Source organism: Antedon mediterranea, chromosome 11, assembly GCF_964355755.1.
Source record: "Antedon mediterranea chromosome 11, ecAntMedi1.1, whole genome shotgun sequence".
Taxonomy (NCBI): Eukaryota; Metazoa; Echinodermata; class Crinoidea; order Comatulida; family Antedonidae; genus Antedon; species Antedon mediterranea.
In genome coordinates this window covers 10,253,937-10,280,217 of record NC_092680.1, presented here as the reverse complement: position 1 = coordinate 10,280,217, position 26,281 = coordinate 10,253,937, and the positions used below count along the sequence as shown (strand labels likewise).

The window sequence follows — 26,281 nt, the reverse complement described above, 5'->3', positions numbered from 1 at the left end:
GTAAAAGCACAAGTTAACGGAGTACTTACTCGAACGTTTCGATCTCTATCAGAGATCCTTCTCAACTGACTGCGGAGTGTTAATGCAGCTTGGTCATTCTTGACGTCATCTGTTGATGACGTCGTACGCCTCCGGCCGCAGGTCGAAATTTGTCATCTATACAAAATCGAAGCTAAATGAAATTCTTTCAAGATTTAAGAGAAAAATATGGTCAAGAAACCATCAACATCGTACGCAAACAGGAAAATATCGCGAAGAAAATTTCACGGCAGAGAAATCACCGGGTATTCTCCCTTCATTGTAAGCGGTTGGACATTACCCCTCCGAGCCTGAAATTATATCGACCGATCAAATCGTCTAAAGCAGAGGAAATAATAAAACATGCAGAAAGACAGCTTTTACGCGAGAGAATAAGAATCACCACCAACAAAATCACACAGTTAGAAGGCAAAAAGAAAGATTTAAATGATGAAATCGTATCGCTAATTCGCAACGGAGGGGACATCACCAATGTATGTAATCACGTAAACAAAGTGTGTGAAGCGGAATTCTTAAAATGCCGATCACGACAACAAAACAAACTGTTGTGGTGGAAAAACAAAGCAGAAAACGCAGCTAGAGATTTACATCAAGAACAGGATTTATCCGGTAAGATCTTAAGAGAAAAATGGGTGGTAAATCTGTCTAGTAAGTTGGTTAGTGAGGACGAAATATCAGCATTACAAAGGGGATTGAACTATGCGGCGAGCCCACGATCCATGCCCATTGACGATCTCATAGTAGCGGCTGAAAAAGCGGCTGATCTCGTCCCCCTGGAAGAACAAGACACCGTTCGCAGTAAAATTGTAGCTATTGTAAAATCTACCACTCTACCACCTTCAAATTTAACCCCCAAAGAACGAAAGGCCATAAACAACTTGAAGAAAGATAAATCTATTCTTATTCTCCCAGCGGATAAAGGTAGATCTACTGTCATCCTAAATACTAATGATTACAAAGATAAAGTGGGAACCATGGTGAGCGACACTAATGTTTACGAACTGCTAAAACGTAATCCAACACAAAACTATAAACGAAAAGTGGTCAACATCATAGGCAGGTTGTTCAAAGAAAAGAAAATCAACTACAGAGAGAAAGAATGGCTGTTTCCCACGGCTGAAATTGTACCTAGGTTGTATTGTCTTCCGAAGATACATAAACCAAATTGGCCATTAAGACCTATAGTAGATAACATCAACACCGTTTTTTACACCGTTGCACAATTCCTCACCAAAATCCTGGGTCCACTTGTCGGAAACACAGAACATCATGTAACTTACTCAGGAGAGTTGGCGAGTGAACTAAAAGAAATAATAGTCAAACCAAGTGAAACATTTGTCTCGTTTGACGTAGTATCTCTGTTTACAAAAACACCAGTAGAAGAGGCCCTCAAAGTTGTCGAAAATCGCCTAACAACAGATCCGACACTTCTGGATAGAACTAAACTACATGTGACAGACATAATGGAGCTCCTCGGTTTAATTGTGAACAAAACCTATTTCTCGTTCAATGGTAACATTTATAGGCAAATACAAGGCATTGCTATGGGAAGCCCAATAAGTCCTATATTGGCGAACTTGTATCTAGAGTGGCTCGAACATCAAGCCATAAACACGGCACCCACTAACATCAAGCCTGTGTATTGGAAACGATACGTTGATGATGTATTAGCTATCATCCCCATAGGTACAGTACATACATTTAACACACATCTTAATAACATCGATATAACTGACAATATCAAGTTCACCACAGAATCGATGACAAACAACACAATACCTTTCCTGGACATGCTCATCACACTCAATGACAATGGAACAGTTACCACCTCAGTTTATCGGAAGCCCACTCACACAGACCAATATTTACATTTCAACTCACATCATCCACTCGAACACAAACTGGGGCTTATAAACACGCTGGTGGACAGAGCTGAGAAGGTAGTGGGAGATATGGATTTGAGGAAAGTTGAGATGGATAACATCAAGAAAGCGTTACACAACTGCCAGTATCCAGAGTGGTCCTTCCAGAGAGTTATGGAAGACCGAAGGGGAAAGGGGAACGGGGGGAGAAGATCGGGATGCGGGGTGGCATGGGGGTCCCCTACGTGGAAGGAATGGCAGAAAGAATACGACGCACTCTCTCCTATCACAATGTCGGAACCTATTTCCTACCCCAAAATGAAATCGGGAATGGCCTCGTCCACCCGAAGGATAGAATCGAGAGGATGGATACGTGTGGAGTGATCTGCGAAGTCGCCTGCCGCGGCTGTCCACGGGTTTGCATTGGGGAGGCGGGGGGGGGGCGTTGCAGACACGAATTAATGATCACAAAAAAGATGTTACAACAAACACGGGGGGAGTAATGACTAGGGCCTCCAGAGCATCCACATCTTCGATCATACACAAATCTGCCATTGCGGAGCATGTCATGGGACACGGTCATGTACCGGGCTGGGGGGCTGCCGTCTTGGCCAAGGGGCCTAGACGCAGAGACAGACAGATTGGAGAGTCATTACATGTGGGGAGAGGTGGGGAGGGGGCCGTGGGCCGGGGCGCTGGGGCCCGCGGGCTCTCGCGTTTGTGCAATGATTTGATGGACGCATCGCCTGGCCGGGCCCCACGCGGCCTCCGACCTGCGGCCGGAGGCGTACGACGTCATCAACAGATGACGTCAAGAATGACCAAGCTGCATTAACACTCCGCAGTCAGTTGAGAAGGATCTCTGATAGAGATCGAAACGTTCGAGTAAGTACTCCGTTAACTTGTGCTTTTACAAAAACGAAATTTGTCATCTGTGCAAGTGTCTTCAGATGATACAGTTCAAACTGAGATTGTGAATGAAATGAAGAAAGCCACTGTGTTTACTTTGGTGAATAGTGAGATGGATGTGCATCAGTCAATTATTACACGATTTGAGCGATTCTCTAGTTGGTTCTAACTCAGACGAGCTATTGCAAATTGTCAACGCCTGAAAAGGTATCTGTTAGCCTCTTCTCGTACAAATGGGAAATGTATACCGCCGATGTCTGTAGCAGACCTCCAAGATAGCGAACGATTCATTTGCAAGTGTACACAGGCGGAGTACTTCAAATCAGAAATTGAAATTCTCCGAAAAGTGAAGCAATCTGGTGAGATTACCGAACGAAATTTGGCACGAATGAGGAAGGTTACTCTAAAACGGACAAGTTGCATGTATAAATTAGACCCCTTTCTAGATGAGAATGGCATCCTTCGAGTAGGTGGTAGAATCCGGAATGCAATGTTGCCTTTAGATGTCACTAATCCCGTAATCTTGCCAAAGAAGTGCAAGGTTACTGATCTCATAATACAACATTATCATCAAGAGATTAACCATATGGGTCGGAGCACTACACATAACCGCATTTGCCAGAGTGGATACTGGATAATTGGAGCATCGTCTGCAGTTTCAACAATTATTCACGGATGTGTAACGTGTCGTAGGCTAAGGGATGGACTGCAAACACAGAAGATGGCAGATTTACCAAAGGATCGTCTGGAAAACCATCCACCTTTTACCTACTGCGCTGTAGATATTTTTGGACCGTTCTATATTCGAGAAAGAAGAAGCCGATTGAAGCGATATGGGGTGGTGTTTACATGCATGTATTCAGGGGCAATCCATATGGAGTCAGTTAATACTCTTCGTTCTTGAACGCCCTTCGACGGTTTTTAAGTATCCGTGGTCCTTGTAGGCAGATAAGATCCGATCGTGGTACAAACTTGGTGGGTGCGAGCAATGAATTGAAAAAGGGAATTCAAGAGATGGATGAAACTAAGTTAAAAGCATTTCTTCTGAAGCAGAATTGCGATTGGATTGAGTTCAAGTTTAACGTTCCTTCTGCCAGTCACATGGGCGGAGTTTGGGAACGACAGATCCGTACTGTACGAAGTGCGTTGGCGCTACTATTAACGCAATCTGGTGATCATCTAGATGATGAGTCATTCCGTACTTTTCTATCGGAAGCGCAAAATATCGTGAATTCAAGGCCACTGACAACTAATTTGTCAGAAGCTCAAGTACCAGAACCTCTAACACCTAACCATCTGTTAACGATGAAGGCCAACGTTGTACTTCCACCACCTGATAATTTTCAAGGAAAAGATTTATATAGCAGGAAAAGATGGCGCAGAGTGCAGTAACTGGCTAACGAATTCTGGCATCGCTGGAAGAAAGAATATCTGCAAACGCTTCAACCTAAAAGGAAATGGTGTGATAAGAAAAGAAACATGAAAGTCGGTGACGTTGTGATCGTCAAAGATGAAAGTCTACCTCGCAACGCTTGGAAGGTTGGAAAAGTCTCAGATGTATATACAAGTGAGGATGGTCTTGTACGAAAAGTCAAGCTAACGATGGCATCTAGGGACCTAGATAATCGTGGTAAAAGAAGTCAACCACTTTCTACATTGGAGAGACCAATACATAAATTAGTTCTGCTAATGCCAACAGATATAAGTAATTAATTAATATCTGAAAAGAAAAAGGAAAAAATGAAGACACTTAGAAAATAAATCAAGTGAAAGATATTTTACGAAAATATTTACAATATTTATGAAAAAAGTTTAGTATTATTGTAATCAATTCCCCGTCAAGGAGCAACTATTGTTGTGTATGCAAAGGAAAAGTGATGATACAGTCGGTTCATAATTTATCTTTGCAGGGAGCCATGTTGTGTATGTACATCGCACCTTGATACCTTGATATGTAAATTAGGCTAGTCACGATTTGTTGTAGTCACTGTTCATTGTATGAGAGCGGTGCACAATAGGCGATACGTTGTATTAACGTTGTTGTACACCTTCAATGCTTCGTGTGGAGACATAATCATATATAAGTGAGCCCTAGCATCAGGTATTTACATTTTATAATTTGTATCTATTATTTACTTATGAATTAGTTAGGTTTGATAGACATAATGATGATAGTATGCCCATGTTAACGGCAAGTTATGTGTGATAAGCCGTAGTATACGTTAGGGACGTGCTTAATAGCGCCGTTTCAATTGTTTCTCTGTTTGTTTTGTTTTAGTTTACCGGATGAACGGATGAGTAGAAATAAAGTGAGCAAGTATAGCTCAAGAAAGAGAAGCTATTCTTCTGTGGTTTTGTCCGCGTTTAAACTGCGGGGGTTCCATGCAGAACAAATCTTTCTGTAACTTTAACTCTTTAGCCAATCTTTCCTGTTGTAGTCTTTTCTCCTCTAATTGACGTTCTTTCTCCTCTAATTGACGTTCTTTCTCCATAAACGACAATTCCACTTTAATTGCTGCTCCAGCCTCTGCTAACTCATATTTCCTTTGTTTTACAGAAGACTTGCTAGAACTAACTGTCGAACGAACAGAACGTCTACTTGCTCTGCTAGCTCTACTTGACAATTGCTCTTGTTCCATACTTAACAACTCCTTTAATTTTACATTTGCAGATTGTCTGGTTTCAAATACGATCCTATCATAATAATCATAACGATCATACAATTCTTTTCGTCTCTCTACACTCAATAACTCATACATATCTGCTTGAATGTCACCAAGCGTTCCTGTAACTGTGACCATTTTTGCAATTTCCGTTTGGATTACATGAATATCCACAGACTGAGCAATCAAATTTTGGACAGAATTGCTATGGCTTTCTTGACATGTTTAACGCAACCGTTAAACTCTTTTTCTTTTAACTCTAACTTATATTCTCTTCCTTTTTCAGTCAGAGTTCTTTCTCTTTTATGAGCATTATCCGGCTCTTCACCTCTGCTTTCCCGTCCCTCAGGGTTAGCTGCTCCTGTATCTGACATGGCGGAACAAGCACAGTACTACGATGCCTTGTTAAACCGCAATAAGAATTATCAGTTTCCTGTTCTGCATTGAACCCCCGCAGTTTAAACGCGGTAAGTATAGCTCAAGAAAGAGAAGCTATTCCCGAACCGATCGTGGTACAAACTTGGTGGGTGCGAGCAATGAATTGAAAAAGGTAATTCAAGAGATGGATGAAACTAAGTTAAAGGCATTTCTTCTGAAGCAGAATTGCGATTGGATTGAGTTCAAGTTTAACGTTCCTTCTGCCAGTCACATGGGCGGAGTTTGGGAACGACAGATCCGTACTGTACGAAGTGCGTTGGCGCTACTATTAACGCAATCTGGTGATCATCTAGATGATGAGTCATTCCTTACTTTTCTATCGGAAGCGCAAAATGGTAATGGTGACAACTATTAATTCTATAGTCGGTTTGATGCTGGTGGCGGTGCCTTCTGATAGTAAATTTATTGATTATGGATTAAAATGACACCCGATTCTGCTACTGTTCACAGGTGCTATCTGTAAAACTATAGCAAGTTATACACGTTGCTGTCTGCTATAAATGCTGTACTTTTAACACACGGTACACTGTCTGTAGCACAGTGTGTGTGGGTGTGTAGAAAGCGACGACCTCGAATTGGACGACCCCAACGACTCGGGCGACCTCGAATTGGACGACCTAGAATTGGACGACCCATAACACGAAACCGACGACGCCTATAGCCTAGCCTAGGCCTAAGTGTGGTATAACATCCCGAAGCCGAACATAGCCAAAGATCTTTAAACCATATCTTATCGCAAGCAAGCAATTGATTGAAAAAATACAGAATATCGCCATTTGATACTGAATGTGTCGACACGAACAAACGAACAGATATGGAACGCCAAGAGTGCATCATTAAAACTGCATTCGACTCGATTAGCACACGAAATATCATAAACATGGCAAACCAGGTCAAAACGGCCCCTTTTTCAGCGGCGGGTAAGGTTTGACCGTATACAATGCATGTGTGAAATGTAAAGCTTTCTTATTTTTGTTTTTGTTTGTTTGTTTTATCTTTATACTGGGTGACCTCTTCAGTCAAAGACTGATCTCCCAGAGGGCCCAGTTGGTGATCAGTGGCTGTGATGTACTACTACTACACCGGGGTAACCTACTCGTCTCGAAAGATGTACTAGGTTCTTTAAAGTGCACACGAGCAAGTTGTGTACACTGGACCTACGGTTTATAGTCCTTATCCGAGAAGACTCGTTCTACCACCAGAACCATGGAGTGCGTGAGCCTCGAACCCCTGCCGATGTTATTGTTATATCTTATATCTTATGTGTCTTTATTGCATCTGTCATTGTGTACATACAGATTACTAACCATGTGGTTATAGTATATCGATCTACCTTAACCCATAATGCCTTGCTTTCCCTTAGTCTCCCAATCCAGACACTACATCTTCCCCCTTCTTTAGCTAAAACTCACAACCCAATTAACTCCATACAATATGATATTCATTTTGGTTTTTTTTTAACTTTAACAATAACAAAACAATTTAACTTTAAACTTTAAATCAAATATCATCATACATGCATATTATAAATGTTTCCTTGATCACATATCATTTCTTATTATTTCCAAGATTCCTATAATATCAATGAACAACTTAGCATATAATAGCACTTAAAACTTTCAACATCTTAACGAAATCTCAACTTCTGGTGAACTTTAAAAATTAACATAACTCATAAATATGACTTCTTAATTTTACACTTTAAAAATCATCAAACCTCTTGGGTTTTCTCTTCTCTCTTACTGGTCTGCTTTTAACTATCATATTTTCATTACTCTTTGTTATTTTGTCACTTTGCTCAGTATCAACTGGCTTATTCTGTTCAGTGTTATCAATCTTACTGTTACCATTAACTTTACTAGTATCAATTTGTTTTAAATTATCATTTGGTGTGTTAACATTTGCTTCATTTACTCTTTCATTATAGGATCGAACATGTGTCGAATTCCTTTTGTATCTTACACCCTGTGGTGATTCAACCACTACACTATTCCCTTTTTTCTCTATTACTACATATGGTTCTGTGTGATATGGCGTACTCATCTTGTCCCTCTGTGTCACTTTCACTAAAACCTTATCTCCTTTACACACATCACTTTCCTTCGCACCTCTCTTCTCATCAATGTACAGTTTGTTCTTTAATTTAGACACGGCATCACGATCAGAAATTTCTTCGTCCATTATTGTATTGTCATCTAATTCTGGCAATTTTGTACGCAACTTTCTATTCCACATCATTTCTGCTGGTGTCACTCCGGTAACACTATGTGGGGTTGTACGATATGCGAATAGGTACACTCGTAATTCTTTTTTCCAGTCATTTCCTTCAGCTTGCGCAATGCGAATTCTTTTCATTAGTGATCTATTTTGTCGTTCAACCTCTCCGTTTGCAGCTGGATGTAATGGTGTTACACGTCTATGTCTGATTCCATTTTCCTTCAGGTAGGTTTCAAACTCATTGGACACAAACTGGGCACCATTATCTGAGGTAATTGATTTTGGTATGCCATGTTGAACAAACATATTTTCAAGTGTGTCTATAATTTTCTCACTTGTGATTGTCTTCATTAAACTAATTTCACAATAACGACTATAATAGTCTACCACCACTAGTACATTATCCTTCGATGGAAACGGTCCCAGCAAGTCAATCGAAATATCTTGTCATGGTCCTGTTGGTAGTTGTGTTGGCTTCAATGGTTCTGGTGCTGGCATCGAACTTGTTATCTGACACTCATGACATGTTTTAACATAGTCTTCCACATTCTTCTCCATCCCAGGCCACCATACCTTGGTTCTAAGCCTTTGCTTGGTTTTGACTATCCCCAAGTGTCCTTGGTGTGCTAATTCAATACACTGTAATCTATATTTTTCTGGAATTACAATCCTTCTGTTTCTAAGAATTAAATATCCAAAACATGCAAGTTCTTGTTGTATTGCACTATACTGAATCAAGTCTGTGTCCCATTTATCTGTCCGTATACTATTTCTCACTTTACTCAATTCAGGATCTTCCTTTGATGCCTCTTCAACTTCACGTGATGATAGTGCACATGGGGTTGCATTTGATGCTACCAATCGAATATACATCTCTGTGTCATCACTGTCATTATTCTGTTTGCCATCAGTTTCTATTGGTAACCTTGATAATATATCAGCAATGTTATTCTTACCAGGTACATACTTTACTGTATAAGAATAGGACATAAGTCTCATCACCCACCTTTCAATCCGTGCATTTGGTTTAGACTTTGGTCCATACAGGCCTTCGAGTGGTTTATGGTCAGTTATCAATTCAAACTGTAGTCCATATAAGTAAACATGAAACCTTTCCATAGCCCATACCACTGCCAATGCCTCTTTCTCCGTTGTTGAATATTTCTTTTCAGTAGCTGATAATGTTCGGCTTGCATAACTTATAACTCTGGTTTCACCATTGTCTTTCTGAATTAAAACTCCACCAATGCCTACATTGCTTGCATCTGTCACCAACTGAGTACTTTCTGCATCTAATCTGAAATAGCCTAAACATGTTTCATTAGTTAAGCATTTCGTAAGTTTTACATAACTATTTTCTTGTTCAGACCCCCAATAGAAATTACAATCTTTTCGCACTAGTCGTCTTAAGGGTTCCGCAACTGTAGCTAAATTTGGAATGTATCGTGCTGAGAAGTTAACTAGACCTAAGAAACTTTTTACTTCTGCAGCTGTTTTTGGTCTCTTTGATTCTGCCAATGCTCTGACTCGCCCAATTGTAGGTTTGATTCCGTTTGCTGACAATATGTGACCCATGAATGTTATCTGTGATACAGAAAATTGACACTTATCCTTGTTGAGGGTCAAATTCTTTTCTTTAAATTTCTCAAGCACTACACGAAGTCTGTCATCATGTTCAGTCTGTGTTCTCCCGTGTACAACAATGTCATCTGATATGTTAGCTACACCTTCGCATCCACTCAGCGTCTGACTGATTACTCTTTGGTACTTTTCAGGGGCAGCATTTATCCCGAACATCAACCTTTTGTACCGATAAAGACCTTTGTTAGTTATGAAAGTTGTGATGTTTCGTGATTGCTCATCTAATTCAATTTGGTGATAGCCGTAATTCATGTCTAATTTAGAGAACACTGTACTTTGATTCATTTCATACAACACTTCATCAACTGTTGGGATTGGATGCCTCTCCCTCTTAACTGCTCGGTTGGCCTGCCTCATATCTACGCAGAGGCGTATATCCCCATTTGGTTTTGGCACTACTATGACTGGACTTACCCAATCACTTGGTTCGTCTACCCTTTCAATTATGTCAAGAGATTCTAACTCATCTAATTTATCACTCACTTTATCTTTGAGACTAAACGGTATTCTATACATGCTCTGAACAACTGGTGTTACCTGTTCATCAATAAATAAATGTAACTTATAATCTTTTAATTTACCAATACCTTCAAATACCTGTGTATACTTATCTTGTACACTATTTATCACTTGTGGTATTACAATATTTAACACTCCAAGCTTCATTGCAGTATCACCTCCCAACAAAGCAGGGCCTTTCCCTTTTAACACATATACATCTGCTGTTATTTTAGGCTCAGTATTATTACCTGTACCTTGAAAAATTGACATGTTCGTAGTAAATTTTCCTAACAACTCTAATGGTTTTTCTGACCCATATGCATATAACTTTCTGTTTGTCAACTCAGATTTGCATTTAATTTTCTTGGATTTTAACTGTTGCCATAAATACTGATCTATGATATTAACTGTAGCACCACTATCAACAATCATTTCTACCTTATGTACATCCATACAAACATTTATCTTTGTAGTTTTAGAATTATTATTTTGTATACCAAAAGCATAGTCATCGTCTTCACTTCCATTTTGAACATTACTAATACCACTACTCTTTTTGTCTTTACCTAATTTAGTTTTGCAACAAATAGCAAAATGTCCCAAAATTTTACATTTATTACATTTCTTGTCTCTTGCAGGACAACATTTATCCTTAGCCAAATGTCCTTCTCTTCCACAGCGAAAGCATTTCCGGTTATCTTGTCTATCATTGAACTTTGACTTACTTGTTCTGTTAGGCCTACCACTTGAATTTCCAGCTTGGTACCTGTTTCTGCTCGTCGTGCTTGATCTTGACCATCTCTCATTCCTCACTGCATTCATGTTTGTTGTTTCCACTCCATTAACTTCTTGTGACATCTCCTTTGCTTGCTTCTCACTCATTTCAAATGTGCTAGCTATTGCTTTTAAATTGGTTAATTTCAAAGTATTTCCTTTTTCTAGCAATTTTAGTCTCAGTCTATTTGATTTGCATTTTTCAATAACATGGTCTCTAATTAACTCATCAACATTCGCATCATCAAATTCACATTTTGCAGCCTGCTGCCTCAATCTGTTTATAAATTGGTGAATTGTTTCGTCATCACCTTGCGTCAGTTTTCTAAAACAATAACGCTCATACGGTACGTTGGTTTTCATAGCAAATTGTTTATTTAATGTGTTTACAACAACATCATACTCATCTGTTCCGTTCTCCTCTGTTAAACAGTCATATATGTCCTGTACAGCCATTCCGGCGCAATGCAATAACAAAGCTTTCTTTTGGTTTTTGTTTACTACTCCTTTACCAGTAGCATATAATTCAAAACTGCGAAGCCATTTCTTCCACCGTTCAGCCGAAGCGTGCACATCGTGTGGATCATACGCAGCGATTCCGGTGATTTCAACGTTTACAGCGGTCATCGTTACAACAGTATTAAAACAAATATATCGCCAAAAATTACAGTATTGAAACTTCTAATCACTTGTGGTTCGATATTCTCCTTAACTCGTCGCCAATGTTATATCTTATGTGTCTTTATTGCATCTTTCATTGTGTACATACAGATTACTAACCATGTGGTTATAGTATATCGATCTACCTTAACCCATAATGCCTTGCTTTCCCTTAGTCTCCCAATCCAGACACTACAGTTATGGCTACGTGATTACGGTTCCACTGTCTTAACCGCTCGGCCACTCACTCACTTATGGAAAGCCAAACCCGCCAAAAATACATAATACATACCATCCACCAATAATTAATTCGTACAAAATTCAAACCATCCAATATTATCTCATGCAGTTCAATGAAAACTTAAACCATTCACCTAGTATCTACACCATCCAATACAATGTGTGACCATCTACCACTAGCCCAAACGACAATACGCCGAACAAACTACCCATAACACAAACCATCTAAAGAATGTTGAGCCCAGGCAGCAATAATTGAATTAATCTAACGTTAATACAAGTATATATTAGCCAACTCATTTATCAACATTTCATGTAGTTCATGAACATTTCAAACAAAGCATCTTAATTTTAGTTCATCGAATTATAATTCTAATTCATTGCCTGTTTTATACACCGTTCGTCTGTTCAACAGTTGAAACAACTGTTTTGCACACGATACGCCCGTTCGTGAGTTCAAACCATGATATTTGAAGCATCGACTTTCCAAACAGCGATTTTTCGCACCGAACGTATTTTCTTGAGTTAAAGTGGTTGCATTTCAATCACCTACTTTCGATTGGCCAGTATTACACACCGTTCGCTTGTTCGTGATTTCATGTGATAACATTTCATTCGACAACTTTTCAAACGTTAGTTTTTGACTCTGCTTACGTATATGTCAGTTGATATACTATTTTTTTATTTTCATACTTTCCATAGTCAGTTTTGTACATCATTCGCATTTACGCATGTAAAGTGTAGATATTCCACTCGACAAGTTTTAAACGGTAGTTGTTCGCACATTTATTGTTTTATTGTTAAATTGTAACTGTTGGCGCCGATTTAATATTGAGGGGCGGGGGGTGAATGTCAACTTTACGACTGTATGACACTTACTTAGGCCTACGTTACACACACAGGGAGATGTAAACTAATTTATAAATTTATTTTACATCTCCCTGGTTACACACATTATCACAAACTTAAATAATGAAAAAAAAAACAGAATGAAATAATATAATTTAGCTTGTGGGCCTGTTACAATTTTACGCCCCACAACTAGGCCCGGGGTAACACCCACCTCACCCGCCTGTGGGGGAGAGACAGGGGAGAGAGAGAGCTGGTGTCGTGCTTCTCTCTCCCCCTGTGCGGCGGCTGCTAGATGAGGCCGGCCTAGAGCCATTTTCTGCTCTGTGCTCTCTATATGATGCATAAATTAACTGTTGTTGAGAAGCTTCCATTTGTTTACGGGGTAGGCCTATTTTTTTGAAATAATGACATTCATTATGTTTTATAGACTATAGTGGAGACGTAATTAATAAATATCCGAATAAACATATTTTACGAATATTTATCATGGATTAAATAAAAACATGTGTATAGCCTAGGCCTAAGTAAGTGTCATACAGTCGTAAAGTTGACATTCACCCCCGCCCCTCAATATTAAATCGGCGCCAACAGTTACAATTTAACAATAAAACAATAAATGTGCGAACAACTACCGTTTAAAACTTGTCGAGTGGAATATCTACACTTTACATGCGTAAATGCGAATGATGTACAAAACTGACTATGGAAAGTATGAAAATAAAAAAATAGTATATCAACTGACATATACGTAAGCAGAGCCAAAAACTAACGTTTGAAAAGTTGTCGAATGAAATGTTATCACATGAAATCACGAACAAGCGAACGGTGTGTAATACTGGCCAATCGAAAGTAGGTGATTGAAATGCAACCACTTTAACTCAAGAAAATACTAGTCCAGTAAAATATCACCTTCACCATTGCATAACGTTAGTAGTCAACGAGATTCTCACCGTACGTTCTAAACAGTATGTAAAGATCATTTATTGATGTTGCGTCGCGTAAAAGTTGGGATTTGTGGAGAAAATGAAGTTTTTATACGCAGTTTTTGCTTCCTTTCGTCGTGGTTTGTTTTCATCGAAAAATGACGTCATGGGGCATAAGTGAATGACACGCCATTGTCGACATTTGCGTTCGTATTAAAAAGTGAATTTTAAATGTACGAATATGGTATTAATTATCTGTATTACATTGTATTATTATGTATCGCATATATAACAAGTCATTTTGATAAAAAATAAGTCAAATAAATATGAAAAACAAAATAAAATTGTGATGTTTGCATGTCATCTGAAGTGACCTTCCATACAATGTGATAGCGCCCTCTATAAGTATTGATACACTCGCACTTCAAACTGCAAGCTTTTTGTTGTTATAAATTCATTCATTCAGAAATACAATTTAAGGAAGGAATCGAATCAAGGGCATTATTACTTGGTTTACTATATATTTATGATGTTTTCCCCAAAAATAATTACTAGTATGTTCATTTTGCGAATTGTAGATGTTTGTACCGGCGGTATGAAATTAAAAAAAGCTGTTTACGCGGTCTGTAGCCTAACGATATAATAATAATTATATGTATAAAATAATTGTTACTTTTTTCTGATAAATCAGTATGAATAATAATGTTTACTTAGCGCTGCTTTAAGCACCATATTTAAAAAAAAGAAACAAATTGATTTAAGCTTACTTTTTGTCACGTTTTCGGTAATTAATCGTCTTCTTCGCTCTCACTATCTGATTCGTCACTGTTCTCATCATCCGATTCTGTTGGAAGAGGCCCCAGCAAATCGTTATCGCCAACGCACCATCCGTTATTGTCTTGAGATTTCGGCAACTCTTAAATCGGCGTTAGTGCGAGCTTCCAGATCATGACTTGATAGTTCGACCGTGCGTCGTATATGTTGATGCAAGCACTACGCGACGGTGGAAAGTTAGTTAAATCAATGTTTTTTAACACTGATTATCCGTCTTTTTCCTTGCATTTCCTGCGAAGAAAGTAAAATCTAAGTTCATCGGTACTCCTTGATTTCGATTGGGATCCATATAAGACAGCGATGTTTTTTTTTTATATTGTTACATTTTGTTTCGTCCATTATTGCAAAAGTCCTATTCGATACAGGCAGTGGCAGGAATTGACAAATAACCAATCTCACCAGCAGTTTAGCCACTGAAATCACCCCAAGTCGATGTAATGCCATTCTAGGGCTGCATGCGTTCACAAAGTGCAGCACGACCAGCGCTTTCAAGGGAAAAGGAAAATTAAAGGCCATTAAACTTGTCGAAAAATATCCAAAATTTGAAGAGGTTTTCAAGAAAGTAGGAGAAAGTTGGAAAGGAGAAGAAGAGTTAATGTTGGAACTGGAATAGTTCACGTGCCTGTTATTTTATGGATTCCGTTCGAAAGCAAGGCGTAGGCCTACCGATGAACTTAGATTTGACTTTTTTCGCAGGAAATGCAAGAAAAAAAAACCGGAATAATCAGTGTTAAAAAAACATTGATTTAAAAATTAGCTAACTTTCCACCGTCGCGTAGATGCTTGCATCAACATATACAACGCACGATGATCGAACTATCAAGTCAGGATCTGTGGAGGCTCGCACTAACACACCGATTTTACGAGTTGCCGAAACCCCAAGACAATAACGGATGATGCGTTGGCGATAACGATTTGCTGGGGCCTTTATGGTGTGAAAGCGAGATTCTTCCAACAGAATTGAACGAGCGATTGCTGAGAACGACTCCTTTAACTCGGATGATGAGAACAGTGACGAATCAGATAGTGAGAGCGAAGAAGACAATTAATTACCGAAAACGTGACAAAAAATAGGCTTAAATTAATTTGTTTCTTTTCTTTTTTAATAGGGTGCTTAAAGCAGCGCTAAGTAAACATATTCATACTGATTTATCAGAAAAAAAGTAACAATTATTTTATACATATAATTATTATTATATCGTTAGGCTACAGACCGCGTAAACAGCTTTTTTTAATTTCATACCGCCGGTACATCTACAATTCGCAAAATGTACATACTAGTAATTATTTTTGGGGAAAACATCATAAATATATAATAAACCAAGTAATAATGCCCTTGATTCGATTCCTTCCTTAAATTGTATTTCTGAATGAATGAATAAACAACAAAAAGCTTGCAGTTTGAAGTGCGAGTGTATCAATACTTATAGAGGGCGCTATCACATTGTATGGAAGGTCACTTCAGATGATATGCAAAAATCACAATTTTCCTTTGTTTTTCATATTTATTTCACTTATTTTTTATCAAAATGACTTGTTATATATGTGATACATAATAATACAATGTAATACAGATAATTAATACCATATTCGTACATTTAAAATTCACTTTTTAATACGAACGCAAATGTCGACAATGGCGTGTCATTCACTTATGCCCCATGACGTCATTTTTCGATGAAAACAAACCACGACGAAAGGAAGCAAAAACTGCGTATAAAAACTTCATTTTCTCTACAAATCCCAACTTTTACGCGACGCAACATCAATAAATGATCTTTACCATAATGTTTAGAACCTACGGTGAGAATCTCGTTGACTACTAACGTTATGCAATGGTGAAGGTGATATTTTACTGGACTATACGTTCGGTGCGAAAAATCGCTGTTTGGAAAGTCGATGCTTCAAATATCATGGTTTGAACTCACGAACGGGCGTATCGTGTGCAAAACAGTTGTTTCAACTGTTGAACAGACGAACGGTGTATAAAACAGGCAATGAATTAGAATTATAATTCGATGAACTAAAATTAAGATGCTTTGTTTGAAATGTTCATGAACTACATGAAATGTTGATAAATGAGTTGGCTAATATATACTTGTATTAACGTTAGATTAATTCAATTATTGCTGCCTGGGCTCAACATTCTTTAGATGGTTTGTGTTATGGGTAGTTTGTTCGGCGTACTGTCGTTTGGGCTAGTGGTAGATGGTCACACATTGTATTGGATGGTGTAGATACTAGGTGAATGGTTTAAGTTTTCATTGAACTGCATGAGATAATATTGGATGGTTTGAATTTTGTACGAATTAATTATTGGTGGATGGTATGTATTATGTATTTTTGGCGGGTTTGGCTTTCCATACTCACTTGGTGAACATGCACATGTTCGCAACACGCTGCTTGGTAGCCATATAGTGTTCGTTATAAGAAGAGGAGATGCAATTATACGTCCATGGTTTAACCATGTAATGTATAATATTTATTTCTTTTAAATTTATTTTTAATATGTCGAATGCAGTTCCATATCTGTTCGTTTGTTCGTGTCGACACATTCAGTAGGCCTATCAAATGGCGATATTTCTGTATTTTTTCAATCAATTGCTTGCTTGCGAGTATCATATAAGGTATGGTTTAAAGATCTTTGGCTATGTTCGCCTTCGGGATGTTATATACCACACTTAGGTCTAGGCTAGGCTAGGCAAAAGGGGTCGTCGGTTTCGTGTTATGGGTCTGTCACACCAAAATCAGTCCGGGCCAAAATCGGTCCGGCGGACCAGTTTTGGCTGCCAAAATCAGTCCGGGGGACCATTATGGCTGCCAAAACCTGTCCGGCCGGACCAATTTTGGCCGCCAAAACTGGTCCGGCCTGGATAAAATCGGTCCGGGCAGTAGGACTGTGTTTGGCCGCCAAATATGGTCCGGTCTTACAAATATATGGTGCGCAAAATGAGTCATAATGTATATATCATTAAAAAAAGGCCATGATTAGTCATTAAATTGAAAACTACGGGGTTTTATTTGTTATTTTAATATTATAAATTAAGCCTGTTTTTTTATTATCATTATTAGTAGTAACTCATCAATAATTAGTACTAATTGTTAGGCTTTTTGTATACAATATGTATCTCTGCCTGTTTTTAATCCATTTTGTTCTTTTTTAACATCTTCGTTTCCCCATGATGTTAAAAACAATTTAATTTATTAATTATTTATGGTTAATCAATCAATATATCAATTCAATACAATTATTATAAAACAATTATCCAATTATTGATTAGGCTGAGGAATGAAAAAGGCCTCAATCATAAATAAAATCTAGCTGGCAATATCAGCGTCTCATACCCGTTCATGTGAGTGTGTGGCAGGCCGAAATATGAGTGAACACCTAAGTCATGTTTTTAGATAAAATACATTTATTTATAGTATTTATCCGACAAGATAACATACTAATATATATCATGGGATATTTTTCTAGCCATAAACAACTTAAAACAGCATCATAGGCCTAGTAATTTAATTAAAATCGACAGAAGAAAAGCCCGGACCGATTTTGGCAGTGGCGGACTGCTTTTGGCCACAATTTTAGAGCCAAAACTGGTCCGGCCGGACCGATTTTGGCCCCGGACCATATTTATCGTGACAGGTCGTCCAATTCGAGGTCGCCAGGGTCGTTGGGGTCGTCCAATTCGAGGTCGTCGCTTTCTACACAGTACACACCCCAGTGTGTGTTGACAATTTACAATGATGTACAACCATAGGCAGGTTTTCGTACTGCCATGCAAGAATGGATAGGTGTTTTCCGCCGCTTTTAGGCCTTCTAGTCAATTATTGTTATTATTATACGAATTACGTAATTAGTCTAGTAGCTCATCTACCTTTTTAGCAGGGCATAATGAATATTGTAGGTAGGCTAGGCCTACTAGTCTAGCGGGAAATCAACCAATTATTTGGTTGGATACGAGTTTAGGGTAGGAAGTTAAGTACGAGTTGGCATGGGTACGAGTCGACCAGGGGTGAATCGACCAGAGTACACCCGGCCGCCCTACTAGAGCATAGGCTACAGGCCTGCAGGAATGGGAAATCTGTCCTAGCTATAGGCATAGGCCTACATTGGAACGCCCAAAAAAGCCATCCTATGAGCATAAAAAGGCCTCGTAGAGCCAGACATGTTAACATATACTACACAGTACTAGTACGTCTACCATTTATTATAGTTCCATGGTACTACGGATCACTACTATCTAGGTCTAGTAGGCTAGGGTAGGGTTCCAGTAATTTCGGTCGCGTTTTTTCAGGAGGGCATGTGAGAGGTGAGGTAGGTTAGCCCAGCTAGGCTAAACTAACATGTAAGTAGTATTCTACCATGGGATGGGAACGAGTCGGCATGGGGGTACGGGTTGACCTTTATCCGTATTCCGTAACGTACCCATGTCAACTCTTACCAAACTTGGCTAACTCGTACCCAAATAATTGGTCAACTCGTACCAATAGCTTTATTGATAGCTGGGTTCAAATCTAGGTTGGGACGGTTTTTTCTCATTCTAAAACAGATTTAATAATAAAATAATATCGACCTATGAATTTAACTGTAATATTGTATTGTATACATAATATTAGTAGTAATAGTAATTCCCATTGCATTTTAATTTATTATTATAATATATTTTACGGTTACCCCTTAATTATACTATAGTATAACTTCCTTGTTATATTTTACAATATTTTCTTCAAAATTCAACAACTTTTTTTTCACAGCTAATTATCAAACTGAATCATCACACACCAAATCTCATGAAATCTCTAGTGTATTTCTCCAAGCTAATCCAGCTACATGGTATTGCCTTGAGGCTAAACTACATTGTATACTGGGCACTACCATCATTCCTGGCCCGTCAACTTGGACCACATTATGGTCCAACACAGTCGTGTACTACTGATTCCAACTAAGCCCCTTTCTCACAGATGTGCCTGCAATATACCGGTACAGTGCTGGCGTCGTGCCGGTATCGTTACCGGCATATACCCATTCTCATCGGACTATCGTGCCGGAAATATAACCGGTATATACCGGCTTTCTGTGAGAAAGGAGTCGGGCATATTCGGCCAATAAAAAGTCTCTGACAAAATAATTATTGAGGGCGTCCTTTATTGTTATTATTTTTGTCTAGCGATGATATGGCGGCGAATGTTAAGTTACAGATTATTATCTTCCTTTATAGCATATTTATGCAATACATGCTATGTACAGTATATTGTGCATATATTATACAGGTATAGCAATTAATTTGCCGTCATCGGCAATCTGTAAAACACCTTAGAAGGCTGTAGGCCTACAATTTACAAGGCGACGAAAGGTCAGGCACCAACAAACAAAGAGCTAATATTAATAATGGCCTAGCCTAGCGGCCTATATAGATTATGCTACAAATTTCTTCTTGTCCCCTTATTTTAAGCAGCTCTCTTATCTCATTATCCCTCCAGTTCCACATTATTATTGTTGAATAGGCGCCAAAGTGATACACTTGACTGCGCAAGGTGTCAAAGCCTCGACGGGGAACCCCGGAATATAACGGCAATACGTTCTCACAGAATGCCCGTCTGGCATTGCGGGGAATATCCCTAGAATATTACTAGGTCTAAAGCAGGTCATGTCGATGCCGGCATGGTGCCGGCATGATGCCAAGACGACCCGTTCTCACAGAAAACCATACCGGCATGGTAATGGTATATTCCCGCAATATTCCTGGCACACAACTCTGTGAGAAAGGGGCTCTAGTGAATTACATCCTGTGGTCAAGGATTTATTTGCACTTATGCTTATTTCCTCCAACATACAGAGTACGTAGGGCTTTTAATTTGCTTTTATACCTGTTAATTAAGAAATCGTTTATGCCTATTGTTGCATAAAGATCAAATTTAGACTGTAAATACTGGGATGATCACCCTAAATTTTCTTTTTCATTTAACAATTTTATATTTCAAAGCCAGAAAAAAGCATACAGAGTTTTATTTCTTCATAACTGTTGAATTGCATCCCAATACATGGTACCTATTGGTATTATATCTATAAATATAAAGTACTCTCTTATAAATAGATGTATCTCTCCAAACTACTCCAACTACCTAATCTAATAATAATTATTAGATTAGGTAGTTGGAGTAATAGTACTATTAGCATACTACTGTACACTTTGTAGACAAGAAATAAGTTGTATCTACCTAGAGGACTTTATGGTAGTACTGTACAGTCGATCGTCCTCTCACTGGCCTGGTCAACATAATCTATGCCTAGATTATTACAGTAATTAAAAAGTACATTATTACAGAGATTTTTTTTTTGCAGAAATCAAAGTTATGTGTATAGAAAGCAGTACTCGTATTAAAAACTAAGCAGGTTGTACTGAACGCAAACTGGCAGGATATTTTGAATATTTTTTTTTCATTTTCTACGAACTGGAGACAAAGACATATTATGACCCTTTTATTTAGATTTATTTGGATAGACCTCCATGTAAATTCATTAAAGGCTCTATGATTGTTTTATATGTTAATAATGTGATAGTAGAAAACCATTGTGCATAATGAGGACTATGAATCTAATATTTACTTGCATTCTCATCTTTTTAACATTTTATTTATAATGCTGGTAATGAATTTACTATTGAAAAGGTCATGTTTCCACTTATCTCAAATGTTGGCACCCACCTCTAACCTTGGTAGAACTGACTGTGTTCTACATGAGTACATATAGTAGTGTTTCCACCAGACTACTTCAACCTGGTAATTGAATAAATTTCATTGGGGTAACATTTAAACTAATTATCACCTTTAACATACAGTAAAGTATCCTCCTGAAACATGTATTTGTACTGTACTTCATCTAATATCCATTACTTAATACTAATTTATGTGATTTATGTCTAACTTCAGGAATGATCTGAGGCTAGAAGAACGAATTTCTGTACACATATAAAAAATAAACCAATGTTTTCCTAATAATTTAACCCCTAGGTTGATAACTAACAAAGAAATTATTGAAATTATGTTCTCACAATATATAGGTGTACTGTATCTACATATGCATACTGCTGTACTTGTTTTTAACCGCATAATGGCATTGAAAACAAGAATGTTTTATAATTATTATAGGTTATTTCCAAATATTAAAGGTCTGAAACAGAAACTAAATGTTACCAAACTATGTTTTTGAAAATCTCTATGATATAATATAATAATATCAATTCAATTTTCAATTCATCGACATTTTTATTCCATAATCAAAATAAAAACATATACAAATACAATACAAATAATAAGATAATGGAATGGGATACAAAATAAGCACAAGTGCTTTAAGCATGTAACCCTAACAAAAAGATCAAACAATTAGTACAAACAAAAAGAACAAACCAAAATAACATAATGTGATTTACTTAACTTAAATATTTCTATTGTTATAATATTGCTTTAATCTCTGTTTAAACAAACTTAAAGTGGGGGATTGTTTTATATAGTCTGTTAAATTGTTCCAAATATGTGTTCCTTGGTAGGAAATACATTGCTGTCCGACTTTGGTGCGTTTTAGTTGTGGACAGTAGTTTGACCTGTTTCTAGTTGAGTAATTATGGAATGAGGCAGATGTACTAAATAAGTTATTAAATGATTCAGGTAATAGATTATGTTTATATTGATACATAAATATAGCAGTGTGTTTCGTATAAAGGTCAAAAATATTTAATGTTTGGGTTGAAATAAAAAGTGGATGAGAAGGATGCATAAAATGAACATGACAAATATTTCTAAGTGCTTTTTTCTGGAGAATATGTATACGGTTTAAGTTTGTAGCAGAAGTAGCACCCCATACTGTGATAGCATACGTTATTCTAGGTAATATAAGTGCATTGTATACCGTTAACAAGATTTTACTTGATAACATAGACTTCACTTTGTTTAAGACACCAATTATTCTAGAAATACTGTTTGCTACCTCATTTACATGATAATTAAACGATAAAGTTTCATCCAGAAATAAGCCTAGAAATTTAACTTCAGTAGCTTTTACTATACATTCATTTCCCATCCTCAATTCTAGTGAGGTAGTGTCAGCTGACTTATTTCTAGCCTTAAATATAACATATTTTGATTTGTTTACATTTAGCGTTAATTTGTTAGCAATAAACCAGTCCGAAAGTATAGATAACTCCTGGTTCATTGTATCAAAAGCTTGAGTAATATCATTGTGACTATAAAACACATTTGTGTCATCTGCATACATAATCATGTCTACATGGTTACATGCTAGACTAATATCATTAATGAATATAAGAAATAATAATGGACCCAATATGGATCCCTGAGGAACTCCAGTGTTTACTGTCATTTTACTAGATGCAGTATTAACAATAAATGTGTATTGTAGTCTTTTTTTAAGATAGTTTGAGAACCAGTTTAGCGGAACTCCTCTTATACCATAAAATCTTAACTTATCTAATAATATATCATGATCGATTGTATCAAACGCTTTTGATAAATCAAGGAAAACTCCTAGTGTGAACTCTTTATTCTCAATAGCGTTTGTGATTTTTTCAATCGATTGTATTAAAGCATGACTAGTTGAATGGTGAACATAATATTAAATTATATTGATAATCATCATGTCCTTATAAATTCATTTATATTTCTTTTGTGTAATATAGTTCATATATTATGTATTAAATAAATTGGTAAGGTATTGTTTATATTTAAGGAAAGTTTATATACACTATTATTTTATGCCTACCAATATTAGTATTAATTGTTTATGTAACTATTTTGTCTAATTGCATTGATTTTTTGTATAGGCCAATGGCATTAATGTTTTTCTCAAAGCAAATTAGCCTAATAATGCCATATTTAGACACATAATTCATTGATTTCTGATATTCTGTACTTGTGTATGCATTACTAAAATAGTAGTTATTTTATTTCATTTATAATGTATGTATAAACATTTATTCAGGTTTTTTTTTACCTTTTTAAGTTTAAAAAATATTAAAATACCTATCAACCTTTCTGTTATTGTTACTATTATAATATTTTTTGCAGAAGATTGATTTCAATAAAAAAATTTAAAACATTTAATTTGACTTATACTGTACTATGTTAGTTCAGGAGATGAAGTGTGTGTTGGTAGAATCTGGTGTGTTTGAGGTTGGTGATGTGAGGTGTTTTTTTGTGACTTTAAGACCTAAATTAGATGTTTTCTGAAGAAAAGAAGCGAATAGGCTTCCCAATAAAATAGTATGTAATAGTGTATATTAGAGTACATTGAATGAATTCGAGCGGAAAAATAACACACATAAAAAAACATTCATTTCCTTGTCGAAAAGCGCCCTCTCTAGTTTTCTATTAATTTATTAATAATTATTATTAATTAATTAGTAATATAAACATATTTTTAACATTTGATGCTGGAAGCTGATTCTACTCCAAACAAAGTTTCATACCTCCAAATTTCATCAACGAATTCAAAGCACTTCAATAAATATCACATTGAACATTAAAAATTAGGGTTATGGATAGAATTTTGCTTAAAACATATACAAAAAACATCGATAAAAAATAGTTTTCGTATTCAAAAACATTTGATACTTGGTATAAATGTTCAATATAGGTTGCTCCATCCATATTACATAAAAAAATAACTATCGAGCCATATTACCGATTTTTTAAATTTACGTTTTTACAAAATATACACTTATGAAAGACCATACAATTCCAATGCATTTTTTAAACCTAATAACGATTTTGAAAAAAACAACCAACAAAAAACATTCATGAATGAAATTTTGTTTCTGTGAATAGAGCAACCTATATTGAACATATAAAAGAAGTTTCAAATGTTTTTAAATTCGAAAAGTATTTTTTATCGATGTTTTTTGTATATGTTTTTAAGCAAAATTCTATCCATAACCCTAATTTTTAATGTTCAATGTGATATTTATTGAAGTGCTTTGAATACGTTGACGAAATTTGGAGGTATGACACCTTGTTAGGAGTAGAATCAGCTTCCAGCATTAATTGTTAAAAATAAGTTTATATTACTCATTAATTAATAATAATTATTAATAAATTAATAGAAACCTAGAGAGGGCGCTTTTCGACAAGGAAATGAATGATTTTTTTATGTGTGTTATTTTTCCGCTCGAGTTTATTCAATGTAGTGTAATATACACTGTTACATACTATTTTATTGGGAAGTAATTATTTTTGTGTGAATCTTCTTGGAGTTGTTTGAAAGCCTATCCACTTACTTCTTTTCTTCAGAAAACATCTAATTTAGGTCTTAAAGTGACAAAAATACACCTCACATCACCAACCTCCAACACACCAGATTCTACCAACACACACTTCATCTCCTGAACTAACATAGTACAGTATAAATCAAATTAATTGTTTAAAATTTTTTTATTGAAATCAATCTGCCTCAAAAAATATTATAATAGTAACAATAACAGAAAGGTAGATAGGTATTCTAATAATTTTTAAACTTAAAAATGTAAAAAAAAACTGAATAAAAGTTTATACATACATTATAAATGAAATAAAATAACTACTATTTTAGTAATGGATACACAAGTACAGAATATCAGAAATCAATGAATTATGTTTCTAAATATGGCATTATTAGGCTAATTTGATTTGAGAAAACATTAATGCCATTGGCCTATACAAAAAATCAATGCAATTAGACAAAATAGTTACATAAACAATTAATACTAATATTGGTAGGCATAAAATAATAGTGTATATAAACTTTCCTTAAATATAAACAGTATAGGGCCTTACCAATTTATTTAATACATCATATATGAACTATATTACACAAAAGAAATATAAATGAATTTATAAGGACATGATGATTATCAAAAATAGTCAATATAATTTAATATTATGTTCATATTATTATATTATATCATAGAGATTTTCAAAAACATAGTTTGGTAACATTTAGTTTCTTTTTCAGACCTTTAATATTTGGAAATAACATAATAATTATAAAACATTGTTTTTTTTTAATGCCATTATGCGGTTAAAAACAAGTACAGCAGTATGCATATGTAGATACAGTACACATATATTGTGAGAACACAATTTCAATAATTTCTTTGTTAGTTATCAACCTAGGGGTTAAATTTTTAGGAAAACATTGGTTTATTTTTTATATAAATTATATGTGCAGAAATTCGTTCTTCTAGCCTCAGATCATTCCTGAAGTTAGACATAAATCACCCAAATTAGTATTAAGTAATTAAATGAATAGTAGATGAAGTACAGTACAAATACATGTTTCAGGATATATGTATATAAGGTGATAAAGGTGATAATTTTACCCCGATGAAATGTATTCAATTACCAGGTTGAAGTATGGTGGAAACACTACTATATGGCAAATTAAATGTACTCATATAGAACACAGTCAGTTCTACCAAGGTTAGAGGTGTGCCACAATTTGAGATAAGTGGACACATGACTTTTTCAATAGTAAATTCACTACCAGCATTATAAATAAAATTTTAAAAAGATGAGAATGCAAGTAAATATCAGATTCATAGTCCTCATTATACACAATGATTTTCTACTATCACATATTAAAATATAAAACAATCATAGAGCCTTTAATGAATTTACATGGAGGTCTATCCAAATAAATTTAATTAAAAGGGTCGTCTTCGTCTCCAGTTCG

The 26,281-nt window shown here is 36.3% G+C and overlaps 3 protein-coding genes across 3 annotated transcripts; 2 read left to right on the top strand and 1 right to left on the bottom strand.

Annotated features, from left to right (window-relative positions):
* The first annotated feature begins 176 nt into the window (after positions 1-176).
* LOC140063110 (uncharacterized) lies at positions 177-2,979 on the top strand. The gene is made up of 2 exons (XM_072109548.1): positions 177-1,725; positions 2,852-2,979. The coding sequence occupies exons 1-2, from the start codon at positions 177-179 to the stop codon at positions 2,977-2,979; spliced, it is 1,677 nt and encodes a 558-aa protein (XP_071965649.1).
* Positions 2,980-3,063: 84 nt separating this feature from the next.
* Positions 3,064-3,714, top strand: LOC140063109 (uncharacterized). The gene has a single exon (XM_072109547.1). It carries the CDS (start codon positions 3,064-3,066, stop codon positions 3,712-3,714), a length of 651 nt encoding a protein of 216 aa, XP_071965648.1.
* A 3,898-nt stretch (positions 3,715-7,612) lies between these two features.
* LOC140063108 (uncharacterized) lies at positions 7,613-8,479 on the bottom strand. Its single transcript, XM_072109546.1, has one exon. It carries the CDS (start codon positions 8,477-8,479, stop codon positions 7,613-7,615), a length of 867 nt encoding a protein of 288 aa, XP_071965647.1.
* Between the last annotated feature and the right edge of the window lie 17,802 nt (positions 8,480-26,281).

Excerpts from the sequence above, each read along its gene's own strand:
- LOC140063110 (XM_072109548.1), top strand. The coding sequence starts at position 177 with ATGAAATTCTTTCAAGATTTAAGAGAAAAATATGGTCAAGAAACCATC. Across the intron at positions 1,726-2,851 it reads ATTAGCTATCATCCCCATAG|ATGATACAGTTCAAACTGAG; the intron begins GTACAGTACATA and ends AAGTGTCTTCAG.
- LOC140063109 (XM_072109547.1), top strand. The coding sequence starts at position 3,064 with ATGTCTGTAGCAGACCTCCAAGATAGCGAACGATTCATTTGCAAGTGT.
- LOC140063108 (XM_072109546.1), bottom strand. The coding sequence starts at position 8,479 with ATGAAGACAATCACAAGTGAGAAAATTATAGACACACTTGAAAATATG.